At 41.0% G+C, this 27202-nt stretch overlaps 1 protein-coding gene across 3 annotated transcripts in view; it reads right to left on the bottom strand.

The window, feature by feature from the left end:
• Window positions 1-27202, bottom strand: part of SLC12A6 (solute carrier family 12 member 6) — a 96432-nt gene that overhangs the window by 15294 nt on the left and 53936 nt on the right. For all 3 annotated transcript variants that reach the window (XM_076004223.1, XM_076004222.1, XM_076004224.1), the window contains 13 exons: window positions 23111-23205; window positions 12412-12543; window positions 11202-11348; window positions 9099-9153; window positions 8432-8562; window positions 7421-7662; window positions 5467-5681; window positions 4678-4836; window positions 4402-4500; window positions 4066-4123; window positions 1866-2040; window positions 1466-1584; window positions 51-149 (listed from right to left, as the gene is read on the bottom strand). In XM_076004223.1, the coding sequence (XP_075860338.1) occupies window positions 51-149; window positions 1466-1584; window positions 1866-2040; window positions 4066-4123; window positions 4402-4500; window positions 4678-4836; window positions 5467-5681; window positions 7421-7662; window positions 8432-8562; window positions 9099-9153; window positions 11202-11348; window positions 12412-12543; window positions 23111-23205 (1726 nt within the window). The remainder of the gene's footprint in view (window positions 1-50; window positions 150-1465; window positions 1585-1865; window positions 2041-4065; window positions 4124-4401; window positions 4501-4677; window positions 4837-5466; window positions 5682-7420; window positions 7663-8431; window positions 8563-9098; window positions 9154-11201; window positions 11349-12411; window positions 12544-23110; window positions 23206-27202) is intronic.

The raw sequence follows: 27202 nt of genomic DNA, 5'->3' as shown, positions 1-27202 counted from the left end.
GTCTCCTAGTTCAATGATGTGGGTAAAAAGAAGAAAAAAAGCAAACTTACCAATGGTAGTAGCGGAATCGGGGTCTCCAATTCGGTGTTCTAAGTAATGTTTGCAAGGCACATGCCAAGTTCACAAAGAGGTAACACATGAGAAAAAACCTGTAAGAATAAAAAGAGTAAGGGGAATGATTATAATTGTAAAATAATTTTCTTAAAGCATGAAAATAAGTATATTGAGGAAGGGCAAGCTATAGGTTTACAGAGCAAGAGCAAGATACGTTTGCCACAGAGCAACAGAACCTACTGTCGTAACAAAAGGGCTATAATCATTTTAAGTAACTGGAGACCTTTTGTCTGTTTCTAGTCCACTAAGCCTCGATTAAGTAGAAAGCAGAGAAATTTATACCTCTTCACATAAACCTGCTCATCCTCCTATGTTTTCTCTCTCAGTCAGTGATAACCACTCTCTACCCAATTGTTCTTGGGATAATCCAGGTTTCCTCTTCCTTACTTACCCTTGTTTCAAATTCACTTGTCAAATCCTGCAAATTCTACCTATTTAAAAATCTCTAAACTTCTTTTCTTCCTTTTCATCTCTACTACTATCACCTTAGTTCAGGCTCTCATTTCTTCTTTCCAATTAGCACTTCCAGCTCAATTCTAGTCTCCTAATCCATCTTTTATACTAAACAGATCATTATAAACATAATCATTTTGTTCTCAAAAGATTATCCAGCACTTCCAAGTTAAAGTTTCAGGTACTTCGTGATCTGGTTCTACCTACCTCGCTAGCCTACTACTTCCCTATCATGCTCCCTCAACTCTAGCCAAGTCAAACTACTTTTAATTCTCTGGATGTGCTACATTATTTCATTCTTCTATTGCTTTATACACATTCCCTGACTGGAACATTCTTTACCCCTTTTATGTTAGCGAATAACCAGTCATCCTTCAAGATACAAGTGTCACTTCCTCCAGAAGATCTTTCTCGAGTCCCAGTCTGTTTAGATGCCTTGCTTTGGTGTCCCCATGGCACCCAGTGTTCACCTTTACCATGGTATTCATCACACCATACAGGGATCATTGGTTTCCTTATCTATATCAGTTCCTTACGACTGTGTCTTATCCATCTTTGCATTCCCAGAATACTGTATTCTGGGAGCCAGGTAGGTAGTAAGTCATCAGTAGGCCACAGATGAATGAATACAAAGCTAACAGTAGTGGTAAAAGCTACAACCAATGGATAATGAATCAGAAATGAAGGCAAAGAACTTTTGAAGTTACATAAATGGAAAAAAAAAATAATATAATGAGTCATAAATGTGACCCTTACATGAAAGTTCTCCGGAATGTTTTAAGTGAAATTACAACTATATTTGGTCTGTTATCACTACTGTTATATGATAGATGGAAATTAACATGTATTATAACATATATCTAAACAAGAATAACTGAAGAAAATAACTGGCTCTTACATGGAAAGAATTGGGGCCACAAGATCCAAGGAGGCGATGAGAATTCCCAGCTCTGCAATGGCAGCAGTTAGAAGTAAAGCCCAGGTAGGCTCCCCATTGGCTTTGCTGTGGCCAAAAACCTATGTATAGAAGGAAAAAATATCAGACACAAGAGAGTTGAGTCAATGCTCCTACCTGATTCCTTTATCCTACAGTTTCAGACATCTGGAAGATAATGGTGTTACAATTGTGATATTTTCTAAACACCATTATAGAAATCACATACAAATTCACATTAGGGATTTAGAATGTCTTGTACTAAAACCCCACATCTTCACATTTATTCCTAAGCCCACAAAGACCATACTGTTTTTCATAAAACCTGGAAAAAAAGAAGAGGGCAGAGAAAAGGGTCACTCACCCTCAGAAATGGTATGATGTTATCCTTGGCAATAGCTTGTAGCAGCCTTGGTGCACCTGTGAGGCTCTGAAGTCCAGCCCCACATGTTGAAAAGAAGGAGCCAATAACAATCACCCACGGGGATGGCCAAGATAAGGTGCCCACCACCAAATTACCTTCCACAGCATCCCCAAACCTGGGAAGGAAATAGAGTGGGTAATTTAATCTGGAAGTAACTTTAGATTGAAGACTAGAAAGACATTTATCTTACATTTTTCTATTTATAATTTTTAGAGAATCAAAATTGAGATAGACATGAATATTAAGAAATGTAGGGCTGGGCGTGGTGGCTCACGCCTGTAATCTTAGCACTCTGGGAGGCTGAGGCGGGTGGATTGCTCGAGGTCAGGAGTTCGAAACCAGCCTGAGCAAGAGTGAGACCCCGTCTCTACTATAAATAGAAAGAAATTAATTGGCAAACTAATAAATCTAGAAAACATTAGCCTGGCAAGGTGGCGCATGCCTGTAGTCCCAGCTACTCGGGAGGCTGAGGCAGTAGGATCGCTGTAGCTCAGGAGTTTGAGGTTGCTGTGAGCTAGGCTGATGCCACGGCACTCACTCTAGCCTGGGCAACAAAGTGAGACCCTGTCTCAAAAAAAAAATAATAATGCCACTATGCAAATGCTTGTGCAAAATTCTTGATGCATATGTCCATGCATTTCTGTTGGATATACCTAGAAGTGGAATAGCTGAGTCATGGGTTTGCTCATGTTCAACTTTAGGAGATAATTACCACCTGTTTTCCAAAATAGTATTCCAATTTACATTCTCATTAATAATTTTTATATTACGGTATAATTTACCAAACCTTCATAAATCCTCCATTATAATAGTATAATAATATACTATACCATATATGTACATATACACACCTACATATATATACACACACTGTTACATACACACACACACACACACACACCGTGCTGCTTACAGCTCAATCTAGAGTGATATGAAAATGAATAGCAGCAACATAGTATCGTAAATGCAGTAATATAGTATGTTCAAATATAGTGGTTAAACAAAGGGAGGAGTGGTTATCTCCATCTGAGTATAGAAAAAGCTTTATAGGAAAGACACTTAGCCTAGTCTTAGAGGACAAATGTGAGTCAGCCTGGTGGGAGAAACCTATTCTAAGCAAAGGAAACTGCACAGAGAAACGTGTAGATAATTGGAGATCTGAAAAAAGACATATTTAACTTTAAGTTATGGCTGGAGCACAGGGAGCTTATGAGGGAATGGCGGGAGATAAGAAAGACGTAGAGAGGTCCAGATCAGGGATGGGTTTGGAGGGCCTGTGGTAGCTCCGAAGGAGGGAGGTTTGTATGATCAAATTTGTGTTTTAGAAAAATCATTCTGGTGGCAGTGTGGACCGAGGATCGGAAGGTGGTAAAATTAAAAGGAAGATTATTACAATAATATAGGCAAAAAGTCCTGAAAGGCCTATACAAAGAATAGGGGAAAGAATGAATCCATTAATGTTGAAAGGTAGAATTTCCAGGGCTCAGAAACCAACTGATGAAGGAATTTATGGAAACATCTAGGATGACACTTAGGTTTCTGTCTTAAGAGAGGACTAGTGGTGAAGCTATTAACCAAGATAAAGAAAATATGAGAAGTAGCAGGTTTGTCTAGGAATCTCTTGCAAAAACATATTTTACATTCATAGGTGAGAGGAAAGGAAAAATAAATACAGCAGCTTTCATGAAGAAAATGAAGAAAGTTTCAGGCTTTTATTTACAATGCCAAACAGAATTACATACATACTTTTATGGAGGAGATAATAGAGACACTGAAAAGGGTTTTTCTGTTTTTGTTTTTAACTTGCCCTCCTTCACTTGTGGTATAGTTTCCACTTTTGGTATAGTTTCTCAACTATACCAAATGTAAATGTACAGGGAAGTCCTTGTTATTCAAACAAATTCACTGCTTGTTTGAAGAGCTATATTCACTGCATCTCACATATTTATAACAACATACTGGCCCTTATTATTCACAAACGTTTTTTGGAACTATATACATATATATTTTTTCTTATTGTTAGTCATGATTGATACCTCAGCTTGGGTTTTTGAGTTTATAACTGTCTTGGAGGTATGTGGGATCATCAGATGTCACAGAAGACAGACACATAATTGTTACAAAGAAATTAACTACTCACTTGTCTCTGAGAACAACCCCTTCAATACATGCACCAAAAAGGACAACATTGCTTAAATCTGTCATATTAAGAGTCAAGGAAACTGCTATTTTCCCTTTAACATGAGATAGAAAGTAGACATTCAGGATATTTCTTCTGTCAGTAAAATGAGTTGCTAAATTCACTATTCCTATAAATTCTTTCTTGAATTTTATATTTGATGTGGGCAGATTATCTGGCAAGAAGTGAGGTGGTAGAAAACAGATATACTTATTACCAGAATAAAAATACTGACCACCCTTGTTCCACTGCATGTTCCTATGACTAAGACTCAGACTGGAGCCATGAAAAGGATACAGACAAAGGAGGTGGTCAGGATGGCAAGGATAGTACCAATGGGAATAGACTTCTGAGCATCTTTCAGATCTCCAGATCTGTTTGATCCAGCCATGATACCTTTAGAGGGGGGGAAAAAAACAAGTTAATTTCTTGAGTTCCTGAACACTTTGATATTCATACTGATACCAAAAACTAGACAAATCTAGGAATCCTGAGAATATAATTCTGTTTCCTGAGAAAAATCACTCCCTGGGTCTGACAGCTTCTAATATAGACAACCACCTATCTGCTTACCTGTGACAGAGGGAAAGAAGATTCCCACCAGAAGAGTGAAGGAGGTGGTGATGTCAACAAGAACATATTCATGGTTTAAGCTGCCTAAGACATCAGAAGATTTGGCTGAGGGCTTTTCAAGGATCTCTCCTTTGGGTAGATAATTACTCCAAAGATTCTCTGCAGTGAGACAAATGGAATATAAGCAACAGCAGTATGGAAAGATGATTAACTAATTTCCTAACCAAACAACATTCCAAATCAGACTCCTCATTTAAAGGTATGTTTGCTTCTATGTGAGTACATATACACACATATGCATTACATAATAAAACACAAATAAAAACAGGCCGGGCGCAGTGGCTCATGCCTGTAATCCTAGCACTCTGGGAGGCTGAGGCAGGCGGATTGCTAAAGGTCAGGAGTTCGAAACCAGCCTGAGCAAGACCAAGACCCCGTCTCTACTAAAAATAGAAAGAAATTAATTGGCCAGCTAAAAAAAGAGAGAGAGAGAGAAAATTAGCTGGGCATGGCGGCGCATGCCTGTAGTCCCAGCTACTAGGGAGGTTGAGGCAGAAGAATTGCTTGAGCCCAGGAGTTTGAGGTTGCTGTGAGCTAGGCTAATGCCACAGCTCTCTAGCCTGGGCAACAGAGTAAGACTCTGTCTCCAAAAAAAAAAAGAAAAAGCTGTGTGCTATACTTAAGTAGGGAGGTGGCACCACAGCAGTGAGTCTTCATGAACAATAGAGATGTCAAAGCCTATTTTCCTCAGACAACAAGAAAAAACTTCTCCAATAACCCCTAACTTACCTGTAATGATACCACTAGCCAATCCAGGAATGCCCTGGATTGAAGTGACATTATTGTGAACAAAGTATTCATCACAGGTAGCATTGAAAAACTGACTTGAGTTACAGAAGAAGCCCCATAACTTTGATGGGACTGTCATGTTGTTAATTTCCTTGGTCTTAGAGCAAATGTCAATGTGTCTTGATGAAAGGGTGCGGTTGCCCAGCATGCAGACCCTAAGTGAAAACAAATAGGTAGAAAGGTCAAGTGAGAGAAAAATACACTAAAAATAGAAAATAGATCAGTAAAGGAAAAATAAAATTTCATCTCTAAGAGTTTCTACTGTTATGGGTGACTAGCACTGTGAATGTTGATTTACATTTTCTGCTAATTTAATCTTTATAGCAATCACAGGATGTATTAGTCTTGGTATTTCTATGTTGTGAAGGATGGAACTGAACTTTAGGGAGTTACAGAGTTAACTGAAGGTTAGGGAAATATGTAAGGTATTTGGCCCAAGGTCATAGGTGGCAGTCTGCAGTGACAGAATTCAAATTGAAGAACTGCCTGAAGACACTATGCTGACTCATCTTCTAAAGTTTTTAGGCTAAAATTGTTAGGTCTAAAAGAATCCTGAAGTCCTTTTGTTCTTCTTATTTAAAAATTAAAATGCCTGTATTTTCTTTGGCCTAGAAAAGCCTTACATTGGTAACAATTCCCTAGAAAATGTTATTCAAACAGTTGAACCTTCTGGCTATCGTTGTGAGGAAAACAGCTTGGCTAGAATTTTTAAAAAGCACGTACCCCTATGGCCTAAGAAAAAACTGCTTTTGAACTTAAGCCTAGACCCAGAGGGAGTGAGAGTATTTAAGGATAATACAAATATTAACTGTTGGTTTTATTTTTTTCTTTAACCCAGAGACATAAATATGAACAAAGGAATCAAACATCCACAATTAAAATAGCCCTCAAGTCAAACAAAGCAACTTTTAAAAATCTGCAAAATGACCGCATAAGTACATAATGAATCATGTACCTATTACTCAGTTTCAACAGCTCTTAATATTGCCCAGTCATATTTCACATATTCCTCTAGGTTTTTTGTCTTGTTTTGCTCTATTATCTTAAAGAAAATACCATGCATCATGACCTTTTACCAACCAAAAAAAGAGGAGAAGCAGCAAAGGAGAACTTAAGTCGAAATGGAATTTCCCAAATTGAGATATAGCCAGAATGTAACCTGTAGAACTTTTATGACTCCAAAAAGGATCCTCAGCTATTTCACAGGCTCTAGATAAGCAGACTAAAAATTTATGATGGAATCTATCACTGACATCATATAGCATGGCATAGTAGAAGAAACACTGGATGGCAAGTCAGGAAATCGCAGGGTTCATGTTCTTCCTCTGTCATTAATTAACTTTGGGGCAAGTCATTAAACCTTAACGGACCTGTCTTTTTGTATTAAAAAATCTATTTTTCTATAATCTGGTTAAATCAACATAGAACTGATGAGTTTGATCCCCAGATGATCCACGTAACTTTCCAAAGATAATCTCTGTAACAAGATTACAAAAGCTAGTCCCTATTAGGGGTGGGGAACCTGTGGCCTTGGGGCCACATGTGGTCTTTAGAATCCTTGAGTGTGGCCCTTTGACTGAATGAAAATTTTACAGAACCAATAAAGGGATTTGTTCTGTGAAGTTTGGATTCAGTTAAGGTGCTGCACTCAAGGATCTAGAGGGCCACATGTGGCCCCATGGCTACAGGTTCCTCACCCTGGCAAGAAAGAGGATAGACAGAATATAGTTTGTTGGGAGTCTTCTTGCTTAAGCTGGGAAGGAAGTCCATGTGGGCTTATCCAAGAGGGAAATTTTGGGAAGACTCTGTGATAGTCTGACTTGAAATGATCACACCACCAGATAGTGTCAATGACTACCCAATAATGATGGCTAGGAGAGAGACAGACACGTACGGGAAGTGTGGAGGGGCAAAAGATGACTTGATGGCTCCAGCATAGATGGCCAAGATGGACACAATGACGCAGGCCAGGAAAAGTGAAGCAAACTTGTTCACATAGCGTACGCCGATAAATACCACCAATACCATGAGGACCAAAAAAGCTGTGCCATAGACACGCATATTATTTAGCATGGCTGCTGATTCCTTGAATGCATCATCACTGCGAAAGATGGCAGCCCGGGGAACAATATATACCTGTTAGGCGAAAAAAAATAAATAAAAAAATTAGGTCATTTCAAAATAATCAATAATAAAAGGGCTGTAGTTTTCCATCTTAGGTAGAGACAAAAAAAAAAAAAAAAAAGAAAAAAAAGGCTGTAGTTTTCATTTGCTTCCACAAAGGAAAGCAAAGCTGGGACAGAAAATGACTAGAGATTTAGCCTAATTCCAATTTGGATCCGAAATGCCTACATAAATGGGATGTCATGGATTTTGTTTGTTTGTTTGTTTTGGTCTATTATACATGCTGCTCTGAAAAACTACATTTCCAAAAAGGAAAAAAAGGAATAAATGAATAATTTTATTCAAAGGGTTATATAAAATAATTATAATGATTACCTTGAGCTCTGCTTCTGCTATCACTACTTTAAATAGTTAAAAATATATCTCAGTGAATAAATAGAGAAATTAAAAACATTTTACTTCATGGCGATGAAGATATCGAAAGAGATAAACTTTATTTGACTTTTCCCATTGGTTCAAGTCTTGTCTCCAAGACTTTAACTTCTTGGTTTAGGTGGTAGAGTGGTGGTGATTGGGTGGAGAGTAAGGGACTGTTTGGCAAAGGGTAGGTACTTCAACCTTTCTACCTCATATTCACAATAAGAGGCCAGCAACAGGTTAGCAATCCATCACCTGATTTATTCTTATAGCTGATCTCTCAGAAGCTTTGATATCAAAGAACAAAATAAACCCGAATCTATCTCTCTTCTGTATAGTAGACAAAAATTAAGTCATTACTCACCAGAAAGATTTCAATGGCACCAAGGATATACATGGCTGCTGCAAAGGTGGTACCAAGATAAAAGCACAGGCCAACAGCCCCACCAAACTCTGGGCCCAGTGCCCGGGAAATCATAAAGTATGAGCCCCCAGCTAAAAGACAAAACAGAAGGTAAATAGGATATAGAAAGTATATTAGTAAGAGGAATGTAATAAGTCATAAATAAGAATAAAAATACATATGAAGGACAAATGTTTCAGGCTTCTGAAAACCATGAATGCGATAAAATGATTTACTAGTGGGAAGTAAAAGATGCAACCTTTATTTCATGATATACTGCCCATCTAATGTGACACATGAAGCATTACAGTTTGTCAGTTATTACTTAGAAAAAAATAAGAAATATTTACTACAGGCATGAGACAGCCCAGTAAAATATATTCTAATTAAAAGAAGCTAAGAATGTGACTAAAATTAAAGCATTCTAGTTTAGAAAATAGAGACATTTTAAAGAAGGTATCCTACAGTGAAACAGTATTAATGTCTATGTCCTACAGACCATTACTCTGCTATAGCACAAGACAGGCTAAATAGTATTCTGTTCCCCAGAAGTTTGTACCTCTAGCTTTGTAGCATAAACACAGAGTAATCATTGACAATCCCCAAAACCCAGTCTTGGCCTACTGACCTGGCACCACTCCATTAGTGGCGATGGCACTCATGGAGATAGCAGTTAACATTGTCTGTAAAGAAAGAGAAAGCAGAGGATTATTACTGTGCAAAGATGACATTTCTGTACCACTTTCCCATCTGTAGACTTCAGGAGCACTTATCAGACATTTAACTCTACTTTCTTTTATGGAAGTAGTTGCCTGTCATACCTAATGGTATGGAAATAAGATTATGTGGTCCCACTCATTGCACTAGTCACACTATTTTAAAAATATCTGGAGTATTCTGTTAAAATGCCCCTACATCATAATCAGCATGTTATGTGCTATTTAAGAATTGCTAATCTCACCCTGTATCTCCTAGTTAAACTGGAAATACAGTATAACATACTCAAAAGGAATAAGTACGGAAACAACTTGGAAAATAGGTTAGAACCTGCCTAAAGGTAACCGTGATGCCAAGAACAATATTCAGTAAGAAAAGGAACCACTGAAGGCTTCTGAGCATATATGAACTGTATTTTAAAAACATTACCTGAAAGCACAGTATAGAATGAATTTCAGATGGGGAGTAGCTGGAGGCAGAGTGACCACTTAGTAGGCTACTATAGTCGTTTAGTGAGAAACAAAAATTACAGTATAGGTGGTGGGAACAAAAAGGAAGGCTTGAATGTAAGAGATTTAGAGAGAGAATGGATTAGTTACTGGTAGCTAATTACAAGGGTGAGGCAATTAAGGAACCAAATACAGTTGAAATTTTATGCTTGAAGGCCGGGCATGGTGGCTCATGCTTATAATCCTAGCACTCTGGGAGGCTAAGGCAGGTGGATCACTCAAGCTCAGGAGTTTGAAACCAGCCTGAGCAAGAGTGAGACCTCGTCTCTACTAAAAATAGAAAGAAATTAATTTGGTCAACTAAAAATATATAGAAAAAAATTTAGCTGGGCACGGTGGCGCATACCTGGGCACTGCACTCTAGCCTGGGCAACAGATTGACTCTGTCTCAAAAAAAAAACAAAAAACCAAAGAAATTTTAAGCTTGAGAAACTTCAAAAAAAAAAAAAAAAAAAAAAGGTGGTACCATTAATTTTAAGTTATTAATGATATGGTCTATATCTGCTTGACTTGTTTTATAAAGTACTCAGCTGAGCACAATGCATAAGGAGGGTTAAATGGTTATAGTGATAAAATAGGACAGTAGGAACCTATAATAAAATTGATAGATGTAGCTGGTATACATAAATAGGAGGAGTTTAAATTGAAGGAAGATCAAAATGTTCTTGGTATAGTGAAGAGAAGACCTGCAAAGAACAACTGAATTTCTAAGGAAGAGAAGAGACTTTAAAACAAAACACCAAATATCCCTCACCCCCCAAATAACTCTCAGTTTTGTTTCTCAATACATACTGGAGTAGTACATCACATTTTATAACACATTTTCTGTCACAACTTTTGATGCTATCAAGCTCAAATGGTTTGGATTCTGAATTCTTTAAAGATAGAAACTTTAGGCCAGGCGAGGTGGCTCACACCTGTAATCCTAGCACTCTGGGAGGCTGAGGCAGGCGGATTGCTCGAGGTCAGGAGTTCTAGACCAGCCTGAGCAAGAGCGAGACCCCGTCTCTACTATAAACATAAAGAAATTAATTGGCCAACTAATATATATAGAAAAATTTAGCCAGGCATGGTGGTGCATGCCTGTAGTCTCAGATACTTGGGAGGCTGAGGCAGGAGGATTGCTTGAGCCCAGGAGTCTGAGGTTGCTGTGAGCTAGGCTGACGCCACGGCATTCACTCTAGCCTGGGCAACAAAGTTAGACTCTGTCTCAAAAAAAATAAATAAATAAAAGTAAAAATAGATAGGAACTTTGTCTTCTATTTCCAATTGAAGTCTTACTTTGTAATTTCTAGTATATCATATAATATAATAGAGAGAAAACAGTGAATAACAGGCACTAAATAACTGAAAGTACTTTAGGTTTTAATATTAGAATAATCTTTCCTGTTGAGATCATGAATCTTTCCCTAGTATTCTTTGTTTTATTCCTAAAGAGGTCAAGTGCATATACTTGAGAATTTACAATGTTCCAGGTAGTCTGCAGGAGCCAATGCAAGACTTACACAGCAGCAGCAGATAAGGACAATTGCAAAAGCCTGAAGAACTCCAGCTGTGCCTACCACCCATGTAAGGCGTAGAAAGAGGATCACTCCAAAAATATTTTGTAGACATGGGAGGTAGACACCCATGAAGGTACCCATTTGTGGGGTCTGGAAAGAAAGATGTTGACAAGACAAAAAAAAATCATACAGTCATCCCAAAGAGAAGTTTTTAGTCTTTTACTTTTATATAACCACTTGCATCCCAACTACCATATTAATCCCAAAGCAGAGATCCTAAGTTTAAGCAATATCTTTAAAAAGGCACATATAAAATTTCCATCTTTCAAATGTTTATCACCATACTTCTATTATTCCCAGAACTATATATTTTTACTTTACATAGGTTCCCACACATTTTTTTATTATACATAGGCATTTGGCCACAAATAAACTTTTAAGCGCGCCCCCAACAATTTTAAAGTTTTCTGTTTTTCAAAGCTGTTGACTTTTTCTTCATTTAAAAACAGAATAAGGACTTGATAGAATTGTTTCAGAATTTGGCAGAAATTCTTCACAGTAGTTGGTAAATAAAGTAAATGATAAAATGAAGATCTGGGGACCGTTTTACCCCTTTTCATAGAATTGAAGAACCAGAATGCTAAATTGAATGTCTCATATTTTCATTTTGAGACAACTGATATTTGGTCTTTAAAAAACTCAACAACTTCACAACAGACAGATGGCATGGGCAGATGAGTGTGGACACTCTTCTCTTGAAGTGCTGTTCCCTCTCCCTGGGAATGCTCTTTTCCCACGTGGCTCCCTCCCTCACAGAAGCTAGATCGCTGCTCAAACATCACCTTGTCCAAAGGGCTTTCCCTGTCCACTCTATCCAAAGCAGCACCCACCCACCTCCATTCTGGCTCCTTTGTCAGTTTCAGTCTCTTTACCCTGCTTAAATTTTTGTGAGAGCACTTATTAACACTTAGTATTTTATATATTTTAACACAGTTAAAACAACTTAAGGACTGTCTCCCCGCACTATAATTTAGACTACATGAGATCCTGGACACTGTATATTCTGTTTGTGCTACGATCCAAGTGCCCAGAACAGTGCCAGGCATATATCAAGCGCTTAACAGTAATTCAACACAGAATGATGCCCTGGGTATTTCCTCCTGTCTTATACACAAGGTTCTTCTAATTCACCCTTGTTATTTTGAGGCCTCACCTTGGTAGGCTTCTTTTTCCCTTCTGTGATGTTTTCTGCCTCTTCATGTTCCTTTACTCCTTGTGTCAGATTAGTGTAGTTGGCCATGCGATTGAGGAGAGAAGACACCTTTGGTCTGGTGTCCATTTCTTCCTATAAAGCCAGTAATATGGAAGAAATAAGTTATGAAGAACACTGAAAATAAGCATCAAAACATTTCTACCAAAAAACTGAAAAGTAAATGAAAAAATATTTCACATGTAAATATTGTAATAAAATTTATCAAAGAGACTTTATTCTCCCTCCCTCTCCCCCGCCACAACATTAAAAAAATCACACTTAGGGCAACATAAATCCTCACAAAAATTTTTTTTATTGACAAATAAAAATTGGATGTATTTATGGTGTACAATGTGATGTTTTGATATATATATATATTTTTTGGCATGATTAAATCAAGCTAATTAACATATCCATGGCCTCAAATACATTTTTTTGTGGTGACATCATTTGAAATCACTGTCTTAGCAATTTTCAAGTATACATTATTAATTATAGTCACCATGCTATGCAACAGATTTCAAAAACTTTTTCTTCCTGTCTAACTGAAGCTTTGTACTCAGTGACTAACACCTTCCTAGTTTCTCCTCCTTTCTCCCCTTTACCCCTGAAACCACCACTGTATTTTCTGATTCCATGAGTTCAACTTTTTTAGATTCCACATATAAGTGAGATCACACAGTATCTTTCTGTGTCTAGCTTATTTCACTCAACACAATGTCCTCCAGTTTCATCCATGTTCTTGCAAATGACAGGATTTCCTGCTTTTTAAGAAAGAATAATATTTGTTTGTATGTGTATATACATATATATCACCTTTTCTTTATACATTCATCCATTGATAAACAGGTTGATTTCAGATCTTGGCTACTGTCAATAATGCTGCAATTAATATGGGCATGCAGCTATCACTCTGACATACTGATTTCATTTTCAATATATACCCAGTAGTGGAATTGCTGAACCATGTAATAGTTTTATTTTTTATTTTTTTAGGAAACTCCATGTTTTTTTCCACTTATAAACTTCTTAAATGGAAACTTTCATTATTCTTTCTAATAGCTATGTAAGTTTATCTTAATAAAAACATAAATTATTAGCTCCTACAGTAACCTAATAAAGAACATTGCTAATATGATTCTAAACTACAGTATTCCCCCTTTTTTAGTTACTAACATTTATGGCTATTATTTGTAGCACCAAGCATAGATAGATCAAGGGAAAACTTTTGTGAATGAACTAAATATTTACCTCAGACTTTTTTGCTTGAAAGAAGTTGAGAGAAAATATCATTTAAAAAATAGGCACATTGGTCCTTGCCTGTGAGAGTAGCCACTGCGTTGGTGCTCTGGGGCTTGGACCCTGGCTAGCCAGAAAATAAACCTCCTCTTGTGTGATTGCATCCTCAATGTCTCTGCTTTTCTGTCCGGTGGGGCTGTGGAAGGTTGGTCCCTAACATTTGGGGGCTCGTCCAGGATTTGCCTTCCCCACAGACTACCGGATAGAATTCAGGGCTGAGAGAGGAGTGTGAAAATCCACCCCCGGACTAGCTGGGTGTGGTGTTGGGCAAGGGACGCGGAATCCCCTTGCAGGACCCCGGATCAGGATGCCGGCACAGGACCTAGGCGGACGCGCTGGTGGGTCGCCGGTCGGAGCCAGGCGGAGACGTCCTCTGGCCCCGTTGGGACTCCGGAGCTGACCTTGTAGCCAAGGGCTCGGTCAGGAGGAGACCGGGGAGTAGGTCCGGACCAGGTTAGGTTGTCTGTTTACCTCACTGTCTGTCTACTTGTCTGTTGTCTGCTTTGTTTGTCGCCGGCTTTCTGTGTGTGTGTGAGTGTGACATCTCTCGTTGGCTTGTTGGAGTCTCTGGGTTCTGTGGTTTCAGCCCAAGAACCCATCAGGGTTGCATGGGTTTTCGGGCTGGGGCCGTGGAATCAGGGGACCCACGAAAAGATCCGCGGGGGCAACTAGAACCCCCAGGTGAGTATTCCCCTGCATGGGCTGGCAGCACACAGTGTATCTCCTGCCGCCCGTGCCAGGAGTGGCTAGTGTGGGAGGGGCACGGCCGTTACCTCCGTAGGGAGTGTGAAAGGCTAGGGATTCAGATCCTTGTCCCCAGTGCCCCAACTACAGAATATCGGTTTGCACATCTGCCTATTATCGACTAGCCATGGCACAGGCTCTAACAACGCTGTTGTCCATCCTGGTGAGCCATTTTAAGGATGTCAGGGCAAGGGCACACAACCTGTCCCTGGAGGTCAAGAAGGGAAAGTTTGGCCCACGAGTGGCCCACGTTTGGAGTGGGGTGGCTCAGGGAGGGCTCGTTTGATGCCTCCTTGATCAAAAAGATAAAAGGGGTGGTATTTGGCCACCACGGCCACCCTGATCAGATCTCCTATTTTGTGGTCTGGCAAGACTTGGTTCTAGACCTGCCACCCTGGCTGAAGGCCCTCCTACCTGCCCCGAGGGGAAAGGCGGAAGTTCTGGCAGTTAAAGAGGCCAGAAAGGAGAGGGCACGCAGTCCTCGGTCCGTTGGGACGCCAGTGTTGCTGGAGTCCAATCTCTGAGAATCTGAGAGACCTAATTAATCTTTTAGACTCTGTTCTTTTTACTCATCAGCCCACCTGAGATGATTGCCAGCAGTTGCTTAAGGTGCTCTTCACAATGGAGGAAAGAGAAAGGATTCAGGAGGAGGCACGGAAGCTGGTTCCGGGGGAGAATGGCAGACCCACTACAAACCCGCGAACCATCAACCGAACTTTTCCCCTCGAACAGCCGCTTTGGGACTACAATGAGGCTGAAGGTAGGGAGCGTCTCCAGATCTACTGCCAGACTCTGATGGCCGGTCTCCGTATGGCGGCGCGAAAGCCGACCAATTTGGCCAAGGTAGGAGATGTTCGTCAGGGGCCGGAGAGCCCGGCAGCATGCTTATAGAGGATCATAGAGGCCTTCCGGCAGTACACCCCCACAGATCCCACAATGGAGGAGAATAAGCCGCTGTTATGATGGCGTTTGTCAATCAGGCAGCCCCCGACATTAGGCGCAAGGTGCAGAGAATAGATAGATTAGGCGAGAAGACTCTGCAGGACCTGTTAGAAGTGGTGGAGAAGGTCTATAACAATAGAGAGACGCCAGAAGAGAGGTTAGAGAGGATCAGGATAGAAGATAGGAAATTCCAAGCTGGGGAAGCACGGAAAGCAAACAGAGAGATGGCTAAAATCCTGCTAGCCGCCACAAGAGGGGGGCAGATAGGGTCAGAGAATAGGGAAATGCTCCGGCGGGAGAGGCTAGGAAGGATCAATGTGCCAATTGCAAGGAGCATGGGCATTGGGCCCCAGAGTGCCCCAAAAAGAAAGGGGGGCGAAGACTTGGAGGTCCTGAAAAAGTCATGGTTGCAGGACAGGTGACAGATGAATAGGGAAGACAGGGTTCCATCCCCCTCCCCGAACCTAGGGTAACTTTGCAAGTGAAGGGGAACCCAGTCAGCTTCCTCATAGATACAGGTACTAACGGAAGACACAGGAAAATTGTCCAGTAAGACCAGTTGGGTGCAGGGGGCAACAGGAGCCAAACTGTATCAGTGGATTACACGGCGGAGATTGGATTTGGGTTCAGGACAAATGAGTCACGCCTTTATGGTCATCCCTGAGTGTTCCACGCCGCTACTGGGAAGAGACATCCTTACCAAGCTAAGCTTAAGGCTCAAATTCATTTTGAAGAAGAGGGAGTAATAATAACTGATAATAAAGACAATCTCATCAACAGCCCCCGGGTCACTCAGATCCTGACCCTGACAAAGGCAGATGAATATAGACTGTACTAGCCCACAAAAAGCAGAGAGGAAGGCATGGAACAATGGCTCTGTGAATTTCCCATAGCATGGGCCGAGACAGGGGGCATAGGATGGGCAAAACACCGGCCGCCTCTTTACGTTGAGTTAAAACCCGGAGCCGAGCCAGCCCGAGTCAGACAGTACCCCATGTCCCAGGAAGCCAGAGTGGGAATTACGCGCCACATTCAGAGACTCCTGGACAGTGGGATTCTCCGAAAATGCCAGTCGGCCTGGAACACCCCCCTGTTGCCGGTGAAGAAACCAGGGGTGGGGGTGGGTGGGTAAGGACTATAGGCCTGTGCAAGACCTCAGGGAAGTCAATGCAAGGGGCCTGGATATCCACCCCACAGTCCCTAACCTCTATACTCTGTTGAGCTCTCTCTCTCCCACGCTGTCTTGGTATACCGTCCTAGACCTAAAGGATGCCTTCTTTAGCCTGGCGGTGGCGACACACAGCCAGATTTTCGCCTTTGAGTGGCGGGACCAGGAGAGAGGAATTCATGAGACGAGACTGCCCCAGGGGTTTAAAAACTCGCCTACCCTGTTCAACGAGGCCCTCCATGATGACCTTGGTGAGTACCAAACTAATCACCCAGAGGTGACTCTGCTGCAGTATGTGGATGACTTGCTGTTAGCTGCACCTAACCCCCAGGCCTGCCTAGAGGGCACCAAAAACTTATTCAAAATATTAGGCGAGTTGGGGTACCAAGCCAGTGCAAAGAAGGCTCAAATTTGCTAGGATGACATCACCTATTTGGGATATAAAATAAAAGGTGGCTAACCGAGGCAATGAAGCAGACTGTGTTAAAGATACCCACTTCAGCCTCCAGCCGAGAACTGAGGGAATTCCTGGGGTCGGTGGGTTCCTGCCACCTCTGGATTCCAGGGTTTGCGGAAAAGGCTCGACCTCTGTATGAAGGGTGTAAGGCAGGGCGAGCATGGGAGTGGACTGTGCAAATGGAAGACGCTTTTCAGGCCCTGAGGGCAGCCATGCTGGAAGCCCCGGCCCTAGCACTCCCTGATCCTACAAAAGAGTTTCACCTGTTCATAGACGAGAAGAGGGGAATAGCCAAGGGGGTACTCACACAGGCCCTGGGACCCTGGAAGAGACCGGTGGCGTACTTGTCAAAAAAAAAAATAAAACTAGATCCGGTGGCGGTGGGGTGGCCAGCATGCTTGCGAATCATTGCAGCCAGGGCCCTGTTGGTCAGACGCTGATAAGCTCACCCTAGGGCAGCGGCTGCAGATCACCACCCCGCACGCCATAGAGGAGGTTCTGAAGCAGCCACCGGGATGATGGATCACAAATGTGAGGCTGACTCATTACCAAGGGCTTTTGCTGGACACACCCAGCATTGAGTTCCAGACCCCTGCCGCCTTGAATCCGGCTACGCTTCTGCCAACCCCCGCTGCAGCCGCACCTGAACATGATTGCCTTGAGATCCTAGCCGAGACCCAGACGACCCGTAGAGACTTGAAGGATCGCCCCCTTCCAGGTAGCGACCTGACCTGGTTCAGGAACGGAAGCAGTTTTGTCCGGGACGGACGCAGGTACGCAGGGGCGGCCATAGTAGATGACCAAGGTAAACTTGTCTGGGCGGCATGCCTTCTGCAAGGGACATCTGCTCAGAAGGCAGAACTAATAGCACTGACGGAGGCTCTTAGCCAGGCCGAGGAAAAGGGCTGACGGTGTACACTGACAGACGCTATGCCTTTGGGACTGTGCACATACATGGGGCTCTCTACGGGGAAAGGGGCTTCATCACGGCAGAGGGAAAAGAAATTAAGCACAAGCCTGAAATACTCCACTTACTGGAGGCTGTTTTGCTGCCAAAGGTAGTGGCGGTAGTCCATACCCCGGGACACCAGAGCGAGGATTCAGTGGAAGCACGGGGCAATCGGAGAGCGGACGCCGAAGCTAAGAAGGCTGCAGAAGGCACTCCGTAGTCAAACATCCTGCACCTTAGCCTGCCACCCCCGGGCATGGGACAGTTGCCTCCTCCACCGGACTATTCCAGTGTAGATGAGGTCTGGGCCTCAGAGCAGCTACGTGTAAGCAAAAGTGAAGATGGCTGGTTGCGGGACGAAGGGCATCGCCTAATAGTGCCAGAACTCTTAGGACACCACCTGTTAGAACACCTGCATCATACCACACATCTAGGGAAGAGAAAGATGCTGCAACTGCTGGACACTGCTCAACTAAGGTTCAAGTCACAAGGACGGGTTGTAGATGACATCGTCAGAAGCTGCCAAGCCTGTCAGGTCATGCAGCCGGGGAGGACCAGAGGGACCCACGCAGGTACGAGGGAAAGCGGGAGGCAGCCAGGACTATTTTGGGAAGTAGATTTCACAGAGGTCAAGCCTGGAAAATACGAGTACCGATATTTACTGGTCATGGTAGATACGTTTTCCAGATGGGTAGAAGCCTTCCCTATGAAAGGAGAAACAGCTTTGACAGTAGCTAAGAAAATATTAGAAGAAATAGTCCCCAGGTATGGACTGCTGGAAGGGATAGGATCAAATAATGGACCTGCGTTTGTCTGTCAGGTTAGTCAAGGGCTGGCCCAGGCTATGGGGATAGATTGGAAATTACATTGTGCATATAATCCCCAGAGCTCTAGGCAGGAAGAGCGAATGAATAGAACAATAAAGGAGACCCTGACTAAATTGGCCCTGGAGACTGGCGGAGACTGGGTGACCCTCCTTCCCTTCACCCTGTTCCAAGCCTGGAACACCCCTTATCACTTGGGTTTAACCCCTTTTGAAATCATGTACGGCACACCCCCTCCTGTAGTTTCTAGGATGAGCCCTGAGGCTCTTCCGGGACATCCCAAAGAAGTGTTACAAGCGGTGCAGGCTCTGCAACATGTCCACAGTCAAGTATGGCCGGGCCTCCATGCTATCTACTGGCCTGAGGAGGAGGGTGCCAGACACCCATTTCACCCACACCAGCCGGGGGACTGGATGTGGGTGAAATGGCATAACAGTAGAACCCTCGAGCTGAGGTGGAAGGGCCCCTATCAAATTATTCTTGTTACCCCCACTGCTCTTAAGGTCGATAGAATAGTAGCGACCTGGATACACCACTCCCACGTGAGACCTGCTAATAAAAAAGACCAGGAGCGGTGCCAGGACCAGTGGAAATCGACTGCAGACTCGAAGAATCCTCTGAAGAGCAGACTGACCCATGTGGCAGCGACAGCCCAGGACTGCTGACCCAGACTTGGACTGGGGTTGTGGCATCTAAAGATTAACTGGGTGACAAACCTGGACGGGTCGCGGTGGGGGTTGGTTGTGAAGGGCAGAGGAAGGGCAGAGGAATTTGTAGGGCAGAGGAAGGGCAGAGGAATTCTTCCAATTGTCGGGAATTTACTTGGGTGGGGCAATGAGCTAACCGCAAACCTTTGCTTCTGGTCATTGCTTGCTTGCTACACCGCTGTATGGGGAATTATGGGATGAGGTCATTGAAGCACGGGCGACTGGCCCATGGCAATAGAGGGCAACCAAGCTGCCAATTATTTCAAAAGGCAGTAGTGGGCAACCAATCATTTTAAAGGTCAACGCATGATCTATGCGTAGTCACCTTGTGTGCAGCTTGTGCACCATAGGGATAAAAGGCATGCCGTTGTTCTGGTCGGGGTCCTTGCCTGCGAGAGTGGCCACTGCGTTGGGTGCTCTGGGGCTTGGACCCTGGCTAGCCAGAAAATAAACCTCCTCTTGTGTGATTGCAAAAAAAAAAAAAAAATAGGCACATTGAGAGAAGTGGCACTTGCATCATTGTCCAAAGTCAGACAAAGATAGGGTTGGTATAAACCCAACTCCTTTCAACAACCTGACCACAGACTCCATCAGAGCCCATGTTGCTTTAGATAAGACATACAGGTCCTTTTCATTATGTTGAGTGAAATAGCCAGGAATGAAAGACAAATACCACATGATCTCACTTATAGATGGAATCTAAAAAAGATGAACTCATAGAAAAGAGTAGTAGGTGGTGGTTATCAGATGCAGGGGTGGGGCAGGTAGGAAATGGGGAGGGAGACGTTAGTCTTAGGGTACAAAGTTTCAATTAGACAGAAGGAATAATTGTTTTTTGGGTTGTTTTTTTGTTTTGTTTTGTTTTTTGAGATAGGGTCTTGCTCTGTTGCCTGGGCTAGAGTGCAATAGTATCATCACAGCTCCCTGCAACCTCAAACTCCTGGGTTCAAGCATTCGTTCCACTTCAGCCTCCCAAGAGGCTAGGACTACAGGTGTGTGTCATCATTCCTGGCTAATTTTTCTATTTTTTGTAAAGACAGGGTCTCGCTATGTTGCTCAGGCTGGTCTGGAACTCCTAACCTCAAGTGATCCTACCTCACTGGCCTCTCAAAGTGCTAGGATCATAGGTGTGAGTCACTGCACCTGGCCTAGGAATAATTTTTGAGATCTGCACAGCATGGTGACTATAGTTAACAATAACGTATTATATATTTCAAAATTGCTAATAAAGTAAAATCCAAATGCTCCTACCACAAAGTATATGAGATTATATATGTTAATTAGCTTAGTTTACTCATTCTACAATGTAATACATACATCAAAATATTACACTGCACCCCATAAAAATATACAATTATTATTTGTCAACTAAAGAAAAGTGATATAGATCCGTTTAACCTGGCAGCCTGCTTCCTACAGTGATTTTTGTTTAGTTAATTCTAAAGTAAATGACAGTCTTCCCAAACATAGGGTGGAGAAATATAATGCTTTACACTTAGAAGAAAGGAAATTCTAATAAAAACATTTAAATCATAGCTAAATTAGATGGCAAGGTTACCCATATGCCCGAGAGGTTAATACTCCTCTTCCTTAATGTCAAAAATTTGATTTAATGGCTACTCACTATAATTAGATTATATAGACAAAACTAACTATTAATATATCAACCAGTTACAACTGTAACTATTATATTTTAACATTAGTTACTAAATTACCCAGCTTTTACTACTTTAAAACCAAATGGGGGCCGGGAGTGGTGGCTCACGCCTGTAATCCTAGCACTCTGGGAGGCCAAGGCAGGTGGATCACTTGAGCTCAGGAGTTCGAGACCAATCAGAGCAAGAGCGAGGCCCTGTCTCTACTAAAAATAGAAAGAAATTAATTGGCCAACTAAAAATATATAGAAAAAATTAGCCAGGCATGGTGGCACATGCCTGTAGTCCCAGCTACTCGGGAGGCTGAGGCAGATGGACTGCTTGAGCCCAGAAGTTTGAGGTTGCTGTGAGCTAGGCTGATGCCACAGCATGCTAGCCTAGCAACAGAGTGAGACTCTGTCTCAAAAAAAAAAAACAAAAAAACAAAAACAAAAACAACCAAATGGGGTAGAAAATGGCTATCTTGAGATCTATTCCTGAAATCTCTGTTCATAGTCTTCTCCCAAATATTACCTCAAAGAACAGAAACAACAAAAATAAATAAATGGGCCAGGCACGGTGGCTCATGCCTATAATTCTAGCACTCTGGGAGGCTGAGGCAGGAGGATTGCCTGAGCTCAGGAGTTTGAGACCAGCCTGAGCAAGAGCAAGACCCCATCTCTACTATAAATAGAAAGAAATTAGCCAAACTAAAAATAAAAAAAATTAGCCAGGCACGGTGGCACATGACTGTAGTCTCAGCTACTTGGGAGGCTGAGACTGGAGGATCCACTGAGCTCAGGAGTTTTGAGGTTGCTGTGAGCTAGGCTGACGCCTGGGCATTCTAGCCTGGGCAAGAGAGTGAGACTCTGTCTCATTCATTCATAAATAAATAGATAAATAGGACCTGATCAACTTAAAAAGCTTCTGCACAGCCAAGGAAACTATCATGAGAGTAAACAGACAACTTATAGAATGGGAGAAAAACTTTGCATGCTACACATCTGATAAAGGGTTGATGACTAGAATCTATATAGAACTTGGGAAAATCAGCAAGAAAAAATCAAACCTTATCAAAAAGTGGGCAAAGGACATGAACAGAAACTTTTCAACAAGATAGACTAATGGCTAACAAACATATGAAAAAATGCTCAACATCTCTAACCATCAGGGAAATGCAAATCAAAACCACAATGAGATATCACTTATCTCCAGTGAGAATGGCCTTTATCAAAAAGTCCCAAGGATGCAGAGAGATAAGAACACTCATAGACTGCTGGTGTGACTGCAAACTAGTACAACCTCTGTGGAAAGCAATATGGAGATACCTCAAAGAGATACAAGTAGAACTACCATTTGATCCAGCAATCCCATTACTGGGCATCTACCCAAAAGAACAAAAGACATTCTATAAAAAAGACATCTGCACTCGAATGTTTATAGCAGCACAATTCACAATTGTAAAGATGTGGAAACAACCCAAGAGCCTGCATCAATACATCAGTGGATTAAGAAAATGTGGTATATGTATACCATGGAGTTCTACTCAGCCACAAAAAACAATGGTGATATAGCACCTCTTGTATTATCCTGGATACAGCTGGAGCACATTCTACTAAGTATCCAAGAATGGGAAAATAAGCACCACATGTATTCACCATCAAATTGGTATTAACTGATCAACACTTAAGTGCACATATATAATAACATTCATTGGATGTCAGGCAGGTTGAGAGGGGAGAGGAGATGGCTATATATATATATATATATATATATATATATATATATATATGCACTTCATGGGTGCAGTGTGTACCATCTGGGGGATGGACAAGCTTAAAGCTCTGACTTGGGTGGGGCAAGGGCAATATACATAACCTAAACATTTGTACCCCCATAATATGCTGAAATAAAAAAAAATTAAAAAAAATATTACCTCAAAGAGTGCCAAGTTTTTATCAAAATATTCATCTCCTTCTTCATAATTTGAATTATTGAGATAAGCATTTCGAGCTTTCTTATGCCCATCATCTGGGAAAAAAAAGTAAACCCAGTTAGTTTCTCATTGATATTGAAGAAACATCAGCACCAAATAACTACATGTTTATTCTATATTAATATAACCCATTTTCATATTCAAATTTAATCATAGAGTAGAACTCAATCAGCATTGCTTGGAGAATGTGACCCTCTCTCCAGCAGGAGCAAAACCAAATCTTTATGAAGTAAATGTGGCCCAGACTCCACCACTATACAATATATCTATAATATATACATGTAACAGAATTCAACTTGTATATACTAAATCTATTATAAATAAATAAATAACATTAAAGAATGAGAAAGGTAAACAAAAAAACAACAAAAAAAGTAAACATGGGTCATTCCTTTCCTTACCAATACAAAGACTTTGGGAGACACTATTCTTTTAGAATTCCAGCCTACAGAAATCATACTCTTAAAGTTACCCAAATCTAGGAGGAAAAAAATAGAATATTTACTGAGTATCTACTTAATATATAATACTGTACTAGACATGGGCTACTCTACACACTGCTGCTGCTGCTAACATTAGTAAAAGCTCTCTGCCTCCAGAGCTGTCCAACCCTTTGTAAATTACATTAGGTCATTTAATCAAGCATTATTTTTATTTTTTTCGTTCTTTTTTTTTTGTTTTTACTTCGGCTCTGGGCAGTTAAAGCATTATTTTTATACAAACCCTTCCATTGTTTTTTTATGTTAAAAGAGGCACCCAACAGGAATTTGGTGAACAAAACATTAAGGAAAAAAAAAAAAAAGACTATGTCCCTAAGACAGCAGAGTTTGTGTTATCTGAGCAATTCCTTGACTATGTAAAAATTATATAATTACACAGTCTGATAGGGGAGAAGAGAGAAATAAAGAGTTATATAAATGCTACTAAAAACTAAGATTTTTAATACTGAGGAAAAACACAACCAATATAAAAACTAGAGAAAAAAACCCCACAATTTTAAATATACAAGATGGGCCTGGAAAACAGCCAAAAAACTGTCAGAATTACTGGGTTATATCAAAGGACACAAGGGCCAACCTGAAGAGGTTCCCAATGGCCAAAATGGGATAATATGAGCACTAAAAATAAATAATGCAATTAAAATGCAAATTCATGAAATACCCAAAATGGTATTTTTAAAAATTAGTCAACCTTTGCAGGGTTGTTAAGGAAACAGCACATAACTCTGAAAAACAATAAATGAAAAGAATCAAGCAATTATCCCCGTTTTTCTTTCTTTTTTTTTTTTTTTAGGCAATTACAAGATGAACATCCCCGTTTTTCTTATGCAAACTTATTTCAGGGTAACCAATACTTAAAAGAAAATTTTTTCTTTAAACAAGCATTCTAATTTATTAATAACAGATGGAATGATAGAATTAGGGAAAAAACACATCAATTAGCAACACTTAATGAAATAATAAATCTAGGCAATTATCATCAATGGTTGTTAAAACCATTAGGTGAAAGGCCAAGGCACAACCTATTATAATGGATGGATCAGGGTGATCTGGAACACACTGACCAACCTAAACATCATAAAAAATGGGACAACACAATCTCCTGCCATAATACAATAAAGTATAACCTATGATGTATTCTTACCAAAAGAATGGAAACTGAATCTAATCAACCCTTTAAAGCTAACTAGATCACAGAAAACACACAGGAAGACCATGCGAAACATCACAAGAATATAATCACCAAACAGAATGTAAAACAATCTGATTTCTTCAACTAGTAAAAGGGAGAAACTAGAAAGGTGAACTTTTATAGATAAAACAGACTTAAAGAGACATAACTAGGCTGGTGTGGTGGCTCATGTCTGTAATCCCAACACTTTGGAAGAACGAGCGGGGAAGGACTGCTTGAGATCAGAAAATTGAGATCAGCCTGGGCAACATATCGAGACTCTTTTTCTAAATGGAAAAAAAATGAGGTAGGGGCTTGAAAACAAATTTGCAACACTGTTGAAGCTGGGTGATGAGTTCATGGAGGTTCATTATGCTACTCTAACTTTTCTGTACCTTTGATGTTTTCCATAATAAAAGTTATAAAAAGAAAGGAAAATATATTTTCCTCTAATTTTCTGAAGAAAATTCTATAGAGTATGAGATAGCTTAAAATTATCACCACTTCTGAGTAATACATTTATTCAATTAATTCAACAAATGTTATTTTTTTAAATTTTTTAATTTTTATTATTTTGAGACAGAGTCTTGCTGTGTTGCCTAGGCTAGAGTGAGTGCCGTGGCGTCAGCCTAACTCACAGCAACCTCAAACTCCTGGGCTCAAGTGATCCTGCTGCCTCAGCCTCCCAAGTAGCTGGGACTACAGGCATGCGCCACCATGCCCAGCTAATTTTTTCTATATATACTAGTTGGCCAATTAATTTCTTTCTATTTATAGGAGAGACAGGGTCTCGCTCTTGCTCAGGCTGGTTTTGAACTCCTGACCTTGAGCCATCTGCCCACCTCGGCCTCCCAGAATGCTAGGATTACAGGCGTGAGCCACCGTACCAGGCCACAAATGTTATTAAATTCCTGGAATGTGCTGGTTACTGTTCTAGGTCCTGGGAGTATAGCAGTGGACAAGGCAGTTACAGACTCTGCTTTCTTTTACTGTTTGTATACTGAAGTCACAGAAGATAGAAAATAAGTGAAAAAAAAATGAAAAAGACATTTCAAGAAATGATAAGTTCAATAAAGAAAATGAAACAAGTACTGGGATAAAGTGTGGATGGGGAGGGAAAGGACCACTTCAGATAAGATCACTGGTGTGCTGATAAGCAGGCTCTCCACAATTAAAACAAACCAACCTCTGATTTATAGTATCTGACAATTGACATGGTTTGGGGAAGAGACGCACACAATTGGCTCTCAGGAGCTAATAAGAGCTGGCTGCAGCACACTTCTGGCATAGGACGGTAAGGAAAAGCCTGCATTTTAGGCAGAGGGAATATAGCAATTCTAAAAGGTCCTAAAGCAGAAACACTTTTAGTGGATTCATAAAGCAGAAAGGACAATATTGGCTGAAGTAGAGTGAGGAAAGGAGAGAGTATTTAAAAAGATAGAAAGGAGCCAGACCGTGTCGTTATGGAGCAAATGGAGTTCTTCCAAATCCATTTATTGAATAGTCCCTCCTTTCTGACTGACCTAGAAAATAACAACCCAATGAGGTTGGAGCACGGAAGAGAGTGATGTAAGTGTGTGCTAATGTTCTTTATTTGGGGAGCAGGGATAATAATATAGATAGCATTTTTTAAAAAATAAGATGAGATTATAAAGCAGCAGGAAAAGTGGGACAAACTGAAATAATAATTTAGGATGGCAGAATGGTTCAAACAGATCAATAATACCAATAATTTCAATAATGTAAATGGCCAAATTCACTAAAGACTGACAGACTAGATTAAACGACAAAATCTACACATACACTATTTATAAAAGACATAATAAGCCGAATGCAGTGGTCAGTGTCTATAATCCTAGCACTCTGGGGGACCAAGGTGGAAGGATCACTTGAAGCCAGAAGCTTAAGACCAGCCTAGGCAATATAGTGAGACCATGTCTCTACAGAAAAAAAATTTTTTAATTAGCCAGCTGTAGTGGCATGCACCTGTAGTCCCTTGATCCCTTCAGCCCAGGACTTTGAAGCTGCAGTGAGCTATGACTGCCACTGCACTCCAGCCTGGCAACAGAGTAAGATCCTGTTCTCTTATAAAAATAAAGAGAAATGATATAAGGACATGTAAAAGCTGAAAGTTAAGGAAAGAGATATATTAAATATTAACCAAAAGAAAGCTGATATAATTTTATTAACGTCAGGTAAATTTGGCCAGATGTGGTGGCTCATACCTGTATCCTAGCAATCTGGGAAACCAAGGTGAGAGGATCGCTTGAGCTCAGGAGTTCGAGACCAGTCTGAGCAAAAGCGAGACCTCATCTCTACAAAAAATAGAAAAATTAGACTCTGTCTCCAAAGGAAAAAATA

This window comes from Microcebus murinus, chromosome 6 (assembly GCF_040939455.1).
Source record: "Microcebus murinus isolate Inina chromosome 6, M.murinus_Inina_mat1.0, whole genome shotgun sequence".
NCBI classification, from domain to species: domain Eukaryota; kingdom Metazoa; phylum Chordata; class Mammalia; order Primates; family Cheirogaleidae; genus Microcebus; species Microcebus murinus.
The sequence above is the reverse complement of the archived record's forward strand: the minus strand, read 5'-3'. Positions and strand labels throughout refer to the sequence as shown.